At 47.3% G+C, this 10002-nt stretch overlaps 1 protein-coding gene across 1 annotated transcript; it reads left to right on the top strand.

The window, feature by feature from the left end:
• Window positions 1-1061: 1061 nt before the first annotated feature.
• On the top strand, window positions 1062-6170 carry LOC140894560 (uncharacterized). Its single transcript, XM_073303108.1, has 2 exons — window positions 1062-5565; window positions 5683-6170. Exons 1-2 carry the CDS (start codon window positions 1062-1064, stop codon window positions 6168-6170), a joined length of 4992 nt encoding a protein of 1663 aa, XP_073159209.1.
• The last annotated feature ends 3832 nt before the right edge of the window (window positions 6171-10002 follow it).

The following is a 10002-nucleotide window of genomic DNA, read 5'->3' as shown; positions in this document are numbered from 1 at the left end:
CAAACATAATTTAACACAAAAACAAAAACTATTGTGAGATAACCCGTCGCTTTAATTTTGTTAAAAATATCTTTGTTGGACCATTTCCATAAAAGAAATTACTTTTTTTTATAAAATAAATATTTGAAATCTAGTTTCATCCTATTATTAATTTTATTTAATGGAAAAAAATGTTATGCACAAAGAATCCACTTCGTACATAGATGGATAATAACATGTCCGTGGCCGCGTGGCGTAAAGAAGGAGGGACAGTTCAAGTGGGCCCAGATATCCATCCCATTATAGTACGCGTGTGGTGGGAGACCGTTTTCTCTCTTTTTTTTTTTCTTCTTTTTAATGTATACAATACATTAAGATAGTTGATACCCCGAGGAGAAAATCACCTCAGCTCAAAAATGACCCTAAGATAAAGATCAATCTTTAGATAGACAGGATGGTCCAGGAGGTCAGCTCGGAGCTCAGTCAAGCTCATCCACACCATCATCCAGTTCGGCTCGGGAGCTCAGCTCGGGAGCTCGGTGAGCTCAGCTCGGGAGCTCAGGACCTCCTTCAAACTCCTTCCCCATCTTAGGTTGGGAGCTCTGGAATTCATCTCAGCCCCTATGGCAGTAGGGAGTTAGCTCGGTAGAGGGGTTGGACAACCTTGATGAGCTAGCTAAGATGTTAGGATCAGTGCTCAGACAAGATTCGGGCGAGATCTCAGCCTAAATATTCGGGATTGTGATCCCGGGATTCGCGGATTTTTGATAAGGAAGGTAGGCGTTAAATCCGGAGCTCTCTCCTATAAATACCAGGTTCATTTTCATTATTTGCATCCTAAATTCTTCACTCGTGGGCACACACCACTCTCTATATTTTTGCTATCCTAGCATCTGACTTGAGCGTCGGAGGGGATACGCCGGAACACCTTCCGGCCCCCCTTAACATTCTTGTCAGTGGTTTCAGGTCAGCAGCAGTTCATCTCTTATTTGGAGGAGTTTCTTCAGCTCGTCCAAGGAGATCACTTTATTGAGGTATATCAATTGGCGCCGTCTGTGGGAACATCGAGCTAAGACGTTGATATGGCAGGAAGAGGAAGAGGAAGGGGAAGAGGAAATGTGGCAGATATGACTGTAGATCAGCTCAGCCAGTTCATCACTCAAACGGTGCAAGCGGCCATGGGTCACAATCCACCACCTCCTCCCGTGGGTCAGCCAAACCCGATGGACGCGGTGTGGGAAGAGATTAGGAGACTAGGTCGGCAAGTGGGAGGTCGGCCTGGGCCTATACAAAGGGAAAGTCCTTTTGCTCGGGCTATTTTAGATGAGGAACTCCCTGCAAATTTTAAGCAGCCTACTTTAGGGGAGTATGACGGGAGCTCAGATCCAGAGGAACACTTGGGGAGATTTGAAAATGCAGCCTTGTTGCATAGATATTCAGATGCAATTAAATGTCGGGTCTTCCTCACTACTTTGGTAAGGTCAGCCCAGCAATGGTTCAACCTTTTACAGCCTGGTAGTATTCAGAGTTTCAATGACTTCAGCTCAGCTTTTCTACACCAGTATGCGAGTAGCAAGAAATATTTGAAGACTTCTCTCAGTTTGTTCAATATGAAGCAATCTGAGGTAGAATCGTTGCGGGAGTATGTCCAGCGCTTCAATACAGCAGCTCTGGAAGTACCTGCTGCCACTGCTGACACCTTGGTCAACTCTTTCACTCAAGGGTTGAGAGGAGGGGAGTTTTTCAGATCCTTAGTCAAGAAGCCTCCTTTGACTTATGATGAGCTCCTTAGCAGAGCTGAGAAGTACGTGAATTTGGAAGATGCACAGAGGCAGAGGAGACAGGAAGGAATGTCTGGGAATAAACCCAGTGCCAAGGTGGGAGCAAAGGCCGAGGGAAGGACAGAAGGAGGAAGGAAGAGGGTGGCAGAAGAGATGAATAGGACCAAAGGACCTTACCCCTATGTACCCCTATCGGTGAGCCTGGAGAAGGCAATGCAAGTATGTGAGGATAGGCGAGCACTTGTGAGGCCCCGTAATGCTGAGAAAGGCCCGCGGTTACCGCCATCTGACAAGTTTTGCGATTTTCATCAGGAGTATGGGCATATCACCAATGATTGTCAGAGGTTAGGTGAGGAGGTTCAAAGGATCATGTATGATGACCCTCGAATCAGAGCTGAGCTGACTCGAAGAGCAAATCCTCCTCGCCAAGGCCGAGCTCCCCAATGGAGGAATCAAAGGAATGAAGATAGAGAGAATCAAGGTGATCATCATGGAAGAGCTCCTCCAAACGGTCAAGGAGATAGGGTGCAGCAGATTGCAAATCATCCCGATAGGGGTGTTATCCATATGATCTCCGGTGGTAGTACAGATGGAGATTCGGGAAGGGCTCGCAAAGCTCACGGGCGTAGGTTGGAAAATTTTGAGGTAAGTTCCCAGTTCAGCTGTCCCACTGACCCGAACATCAATTTCGGAAGGGAAGATTTAAAGGATGTGGTGTTACCTCATAATGATCCCCTATTGGTCACCTTGACCATAGCCAATTATGACATGGCTCGTATCTTTGTGGATACTGGGAGTTCAGTAAACATTATCTTTAAAGAAACTCTGGATCAAATGAAATTGGAAGGATTTGAATTGGATCCAATCACCATAGAGTTGTATGGGTTCACGGGCCATGCTCTGCAACCATTGGGACAGATAGTGCTCCCCTTGTCCCTTGGAAGTGGAGAGCAGAGAGTAACCAAAATGGCTTGCTTCACCATGGTGGAGGCACCATCCTCTTTCAATGGAATATTGGGGCGCCCTGCCCTGAGTGATTTCCGAGCCGTGGCATCCACCTATCATCAGAAGTTGAAGTTCCCAAGTGGAAGAGAAGTGGGGGTTGTTCGGGGTGATCAGAAAGCAGCTCGGTTATGCTATGTGAATGAGGTAAGGATTGATTCAAAGAAGAAGAAGAGGGAGGTAGGAATGGTTTCAATAGGTCGAACATCGAAGGCGCAAGGACAGAAGGTGCTTCTGATGTCTGAAGAAGGTCATGAGAAGGTGGAATTAATCCCGGGAGCTCAGATTGTCAAATTAGCTGCTGACCTGAGCCCATCAGTGAAGCAAAATTTGGTTGGTTGCTTAAGGAAGAACAAAGATGTTTTTGCTTGGTCTGTATCGGAGCTCACAGGGGTCAGTGCAGAAATTATGGTTCATCGATTAAATATTCTTGCGGGAGTAAGACCGATAAAACAGAAGAAGAGACATTTTGGTCCAGACAAGGATAAGGTCATTAAAAAAGAGGTAGAGGAACTTCTTAAGGCAGGACACATTAGGGAAGTGCAATTCCCTACCTGGTTATCTAATGTGGTCCTTGTCCCTAAGAGTTCAGGCAAGTGGAGGATGTGTGTTGATTTCAGGGACCTAAATAAGGCCGGCCCCAAGGATTGCTATCCCCTGCCTCGAATTGATCAATTGGTTGATTCAACGGCAGGTCATCAGTACTTATGCTTTATGGATGCATATCAGGGGTATCATCAAATTCCTCTGGAGGAGGAAGATCAAGATAAAGTAAGTTTCACCACCTCTCATGGAACTTTTTGTTACAGAGTGATGCCTTTTGGTTTGAAGAATGCAGGGGCCACTTATCAAAGACTCATGGACAAAGTGTTTGCTTCCCAAATTGGCAGAAATGTGGAAGTTTATGTAGATGATATTCTGGTAAAGTCTCAGGATGATGTGGGGTTGCTGGCCGACCTAGAGGAGACTTTCTCGACTTTGAGGGCTTATCAGGTGAAGCTTAATCCGGAGAAGTGTGTATTCGGAGTCAGGGGAGGTAAGTTTTTGGGATATATGGTTACTGAGAGGGGCATAGAGGCCAATCCTGAGAAGGTGCAGGCTATCCAATCCATGTCCGCTCCCCGTAACTTGCAAGAAGTTCAAAGGTTGGCAGGAAGGATTGCAGCCTTGTCTCGATTTATATCAAGATCAGCCCATAGAAGCTTACCTTTCTTCAAGGTGCTTCGCAAAGCCAAGAAGTTTGAATGGGATGATGAGTGCGGGAAGGCATTTGATGACTTAAAGAGTTACCTAGCTGAGCTCCCTGTGTTGGCTAAGGCAATTCCTGGTGAACCATTGTACATCTACTTATCAGCTTTGGAAGGGGTCGTTAGCTCAGTACTTATTAGACAGGAGAAAACAGCTCAACACCCTATCTATTTCTTCTCACATGCTCTTAAGGGTGCAGAACTTCGGTATTCAGAGGTGGAAAAGTTAGCATTAGCCTTGGTTATGACAGCAAGGAAGCTCAGACCTTACTTTCTATCACATCCTATTGAGGTGCTAACCAACAGCCATATTGGGAGGATATTAACTCGAGTTGATATTTCGGGAAGGTTGGTAAAGTGGACTACAGAGCTCAGTGAGTATGATATCCAGTATGCACCAAGGACGGCCGTTAAAGCCCAGGCGTTAGCTGATTTCCTTGCCGAAACGAGACATATGGAAGCAGAGGATTTGTGGAAAGTATATGTTGACGGCTCTTCTAATAGTGAAGGATGTGGGGTGGGGGTGTTTTTGATCTTCCCTCGTGGAGATGAGATCAGATTGGCAGTTAGGTTGGATTTTCGAGCTTCTAATAATGAAGCAGAGTATGAGGCTGTGTTGATTGGCCTCCGAGCAGCTAGGCAAGTTGGGGCAGCTCGGGTGCACCTCTACTCTGATTCACAGTTAGTAGCCCAGCAGGTGAATGGAACGTATGAAGTCAAAAATGAAAAGCTGAAGGAATATATGAGGACGATAGAGGAAGCTAAGGGTTTCTTTGATGAGGTATTGTTTGAACAAATCCCGAGGGAGGGCAATGAAAAAGCAGATTATCTCGCCAAGATGGCTAGCTCACTTCATAGCTGGAAGACCAGGGAAGTTGTTGTGCAAGTGGAATTGACACCCTCTACTGAGCTCGCGTCATTAGCTCAAGAAGAGAGTGACTGGAGAAAAGAACTCTTGGATTACATAGAGAAGGGTGAGTTACCAAAGGATCCAAAGAAGGCATATCGGTTAAAACAGAGGAGTCTCCGCTTTGTGATGATGGAGGGAGTTCTTTATAAGAGGTCATTTACCGGACCTCTTCTCAAATGTTTAGGCCCCAAAGAAGCTCATTATGTCCTAAGGGAGATACACGAGGGGTGTTGTGGTAATCATTTGGGGTCTTATTCTCTAGCCCGTAAGGTTCTCTTGGCAGGATATTTTTGGCCCACTATTCTGAAAGATGCCACAACTTTGGTGAATTCTTGTGATAGTTGTCAAAGACATAGTAAACTTCAGCACCAACCAGCAGCGTTAATGAAAGGGATAGTAGCAGCATGTCCTTTCGATCAATGGGGAATTGATATTGTGGGTCCTTTCCCTCCAGCCCCAGCTCAAAAGAAATTCTTGTTGGTTGCCATTGATTACTTCTCTAAATGGGTTGAGGTAGAGGCTTTAGCTCGAATTACTGAAGGGGAAGTTTTGAAATTTCTGTGGAAGAATATTGTGTGCAGATTTGGAGTACCACGTAAGCTCATATCTGACAATGGGAGGCAGTTTCAAGGGGCTCGAGTACAAGGTTGGTGTAAGGAAATGAAAATTCAGCAACACTTCACATCTGTCCATTATCCTCAGAGTAATGGTTAGGTGGAGGTGACTAATAGGTCTTTGGTGCAAAGCTTGAAGACGCGTTTAGGCCAAGCCCAGGGAAATTGGGTGGAAGAGCTCCCTAGTGTGTTATGGTCATATCGTACCACACCTAGAATTGGAACCGGAGAGACTCCATTTAGTATGGTGTATGGAAATGAGGCCGTCCTGCCAGTAGAAATTGGAGAGGAGTCGGCTCGGATCATTTTCTATGATGAAGAAAATGGAAAGAGAAGGAGGGAAGACTTAGACTTTTTGGGTGAAAAGAGGGAAGCTGCTGCTATCAGGATGGAGGCATACAAGAACAGGATAGCTCGGTCCTATAATCGTCGGGTGCGCAGGAAGGATTTCCAGGTAGGAGATTTGGTGCTGAGAAAAGTTCAGGAGGTGGCTGTAGGGAAGCTCGACCCTAAATGGGAAGGACCATACAAGGTGGTGATGAGGCTCAGTTCGGATGCTTACTACTTGGAGGATTCAAAAGGAAAGATGTTGAAGAGACCTTGGAGCGCTTACAATTTACGCAAATATTATTCCTAAATGTTGCAAGTTCAATTTTCCTTTAAGTTGTAATTTGTACAAGCTACACTTACGTTAATCTATAAGCAGTTATTTTTTCAGAAATATTGATGTAAATGCGTTTCAGCTCATCACCTTAGTCACGCTTCTTAAGCCCCTGACTTGGGTTCAGCTCATCACCTTAGTCACGCCTCTTAGGCCCCTGACTTTGGTTCAGCTCATCACCTTAGTCACGCCTCTTAGGCCCCTGACTTTGGTTCAGCTCATCACCTTAGTCACGCCTCTTAGGCCCCTGACTTGGGTTCAGCTAATCACCTTAGTCACGCCTCTTAGGCCCCTGACTTTGGTTCAGCTCATCACCTTAGTCACGCCTCTTAGGCCCCTGACTTTGGTTCAGCTCATCACCTTAGTCACGCCTCTTAGGCCCCTGACTTAGGTTCAGCTCATCACCTTAGTCACGCCTCTTAGGCCCCTGACTTTGGTTCAGCTCATCACCTTAGTCACGCCTCTTAGGCCCCTGACTTGGGTTCAGCTCATCACCTTAGTCACGCTTCTTAGGCCCCTGACTTAGGTTCAGCTCATCACCTTAGTCACGCTTCTTAGGCCCCTGACTTTGGTTCAGCTCATCACCTTAGTCACGCTTCTTAAGCTCCTGACTTTGGTTCAGCTCATCACCTTAGTCACGCCTCTTAGGCCCCTGACTTTGGTTCAGCCCTTTGCCTTAGTCTAGTCACCTCGACCCTGATTTTCGGGCGCAGTTCAGTTGCGGGTCACTTCATAATGGTCTTATGTAGAGGAGTTCACGGTCCAGGAATATTGGTTAAGGAGCTCGGGAGCTCGGGAGTCCAATTAGGCAATCTAAGAACACATTTTAGGTCAGGTCGGGGGTTTGGTTCCAGAGGCTCAGCTCGGCTACGGCAGCTCAGCTCGGCTACTACAGCTCAGCTCTGTTCAACGCCTCCGGGTGTTAGCTTATTTTAAGACAAGCATCTAATTTGCCTCCCTTCAGGAGATCAGTTCAGCTCACCTTCGGGAGTTGGTTAATTTTCAAGCATCTAATTTGCCTCACTTCAGGAGCTCAGTTCAGCTCACCTTCGGGAGTTGGTTAATTTTCAAGCATCTAATTTGCCTCCCTTCAGGAGCTCAGTTCAGCTCACCTTCGCGAGTTGGTTAGTTTTCAAGCATCGAATTTGCCTCCCTTCAGGAGCTCAGTTCAGCTCACCTTCGGGAGTTGGTTAGTTTTCAAGCATCCAATTTGCCTCCCTTCAGGAGCTCAGTTCAGCTCACCTTCGGGAGTTGGTTAGTTTTCAAGCATCCAATTTGCCTCCCTTCAGGAGCTCAGTTCAGCTCACCTTCGGGAGTTGGTTAATTTTCAAGCATCTAATTTGCCTCCCTTCAGGAGCTCAGTTCAGCTCACCTTCGGGAGTTGGTTAGTTTTCAAGCATCTAATTTGCCTCCCTTCAGGAGCTCAGTTCAGCTCACCTTCGGGAGTTAGTTAATTTTCAAGAATCTAATTTGCCTCCCTTCAGGAGCTCAGTTCAGCTCACCTTCGGGAGTTAGTTAATTTTTAAGTATTCATCTTGCCTTCCTTTCGGGAGCTCAGCCACCTTAGGGAATTCGGCTCGGCTACCTAGAGGTAAGCTCAGCTCAAGGCCTTTTGGGTGTTCGTTTATTTTTAAGTGTTAATTTTGCATCCCTCCAGGGAGCTCGGCTCAGCTCATTTTAAGGTGTTAGTAATCGCAACTCAAATTGTGATAACCTAAAAGAATGATAATAGAACTGAGTTTGCATAATCTGACAAAAATTTAAATGTTTACATCTCCAAAAACCCTAAATTAACTCTCATTCTCCCCCTCGCCTTCATCCTCACCCTGTTCATCTGCGCCCCCATCCTCTTTTGCTGCCTCTGCTGAGGTAAGGGAGAGGGCAAACCCGTCCAGGTCCAGGAAGTCCACAGAGGTCCCTTCAGGAGGATAGCCTGCCGCCCTGAACTGCTGAGTGCAGCCGTCGAACCCTTTGGCCAGATAACCATAGGCTTGAGCAGCCACCTCGTCCATATACTCATCAGACTTCAAGAATGCCTCCTTGAAGCCTTCAGCTCCCTTGGAAAGCTCAGCTCGGGAAGCTTCTAGCTCTTGAAGGGCCTGAGCAAGCTGATCATGGGATCCCTTGAGTTCGCCCCGAAGATTCTCCTTCTGCACCTCGGAAACCCGGAGGTCATTTTGATGCTTCAGCCGCTCAGTTTGGAAGCCCATCCTCATTTCCTCCATCTGGGCTCGGAGATTGGCTACCTCCTTATCATAACCAAGCTTCGCCTCCTCCGCTAACTGGCTAAGCTCAGCACAATGAGCTTCATAACCTCGGGCATCCTTAGAGAGTTGCTTTCGAGTCAGGGAAGCTCGGTGGGACATCTCGGCGTTCAGGACAGCAGCCTAGGAAATAAAAAGAACAATTAAAAGAGAATGCAAAAGTGGAACATAAAGTACTGAACAAAGGAAGGTTACCTCAGCTGAGGCAGTGTTAGAACGTTGCATCAGCTCAGCCCATCCAAGGCTTTTCACATAATCGGCATCAGCCTGGGAAATCATATCCCGGAGGACTGACCCAGCCGTGGGAGTAGGCCCGACCCCCACAATGCGCAGGGCATCGTGGTACATTTCGAAGAAATTGGTCCTGCACCGGACCACGGGAGTCTGAGGCTTCTCCGCCCTGAACTGACGAAGGGGCGCCACCTCCGGAATAGAAGACTTCCCGGAGTCCAGCTCCACTACCTCCGAGTGAGGGCTTGACGGTGCTCGCCTTTTGGAGCCTTTGGACGGGGTGGCAGAAGGCTCTGGCTTGTTGGTGGCCCGTGGTGAAGGGGCCTTAGATTTGGCTGAGCTCCCTGCAGCTCGGCTCCCTGATGGGGCAGTTGTTCTCTTCTTCTCTAACATTCTCCTCATTGCTGAGTCCATAACCCTTTTTTCTGCACGAGACATAGGGAAGGTCAGGACAAGAAATGAGATAGCATAATATTAGTAAAGCGGAGCGCGGGCGGGGGAAGGGCCGTACCTAAGTTTCCTCGAACGGAAACATCTGCCGAGCTGAGCCCATGGTGGCAGAGCAGGTCCTCTGCCAAAAGGGCAGAGACATCAAAGCACCTTCCCCCTATAGCCCTTTGGGCTCCAGTAAACAATTCCCCTTGACGAAAGCCCGGGGTGGGAACAGGTAGGAGGGGGAGAACGTCCCTCCAGGCAGAACATATGTCCCAATCATCGGAGGGACATACAAAAAAGAAGGAATTTTTCCAATTTTTATTGGAGCTGGGAGAACCCTTAAAAAATTTACAGTTGGGTCGGCAGGAAAAATAAAAGGGGCCCTCCTCAGAACGTTTGGGCAGCAGGAAGTTACAAATGGTAAAACAGTTAACCTCAAAGCCTAGAGTCCTAAAAAGAACTACAAAACTACAAAGAGTTCGGAAGGAGTTGGGGGTGAACTGTCCTAGGTGAAGCTCATAATATCGGCTGAGCTGTTGGAAAAGTAAGGGGAGGGAAAATCTAAGACCTGCCTCCAGCTGATCTAAGTAAAAAGTATAAAATCCTGGAGGAGGGTGGTTAGCTCGGTCTGTAGGGTCAGGAATGACAAACTTGTAATTTTTAGGGGCGTGGGATAGAGCTCTTATCTTCTCCTTCTCCGAAGCATCCAGCTCGGAGGGGTATTGCTCATACCACGGCACCACAGGGGCTTCAGGGTCGTAGCCCAGGTCATCATCCTGAGCAGGGAATGACGCGAAAGCAGGATCCTGGCCTGTAGGCTCTCTTGCAGTAAGAGCGAGGGAATCAAATCGATCCACCTCAGCAAATACTTCGTCTGA

This window comes from Henckelia pumila, chromosome 4 (assembly GCF_033568475.1).
Source record: "Henckelia pumila isolate YLH828 chromosome 4, ASM3356847v2, whole genome shotgun sequence".
In the NCBI taxonomy this organism is placed as follows: Eukaryota; Viridiplantae; Streptophyta; class Magnoliopsida; order Lamiales; family Gesneriaceae; genus Henckelia; species Henckelia pumila.
The sequence above is the reverse complement of the archived record's forward strand: the minus strand, read 5'-3'. Positions and strand labels throughout refer to the sequence as shown.

Bases quoted from the DNA above. Each gene is read 5' to 3' on its own strand.
- LOC140894560 (XM_073303108.1), top strand. From the start codon at position 1,062: ATGGCAGGAAGAGGAAGAGGAAGGGGAAGAGGAAATGTGGCAGATATG. The intron at 5,566-5,682 runs GTTGGTGTAAGG...AGACGCGTTTAG, and splicing joins TCAAGGGGCTCGAGTACAAG to GCCAAGCCCAGGGAAATTGG.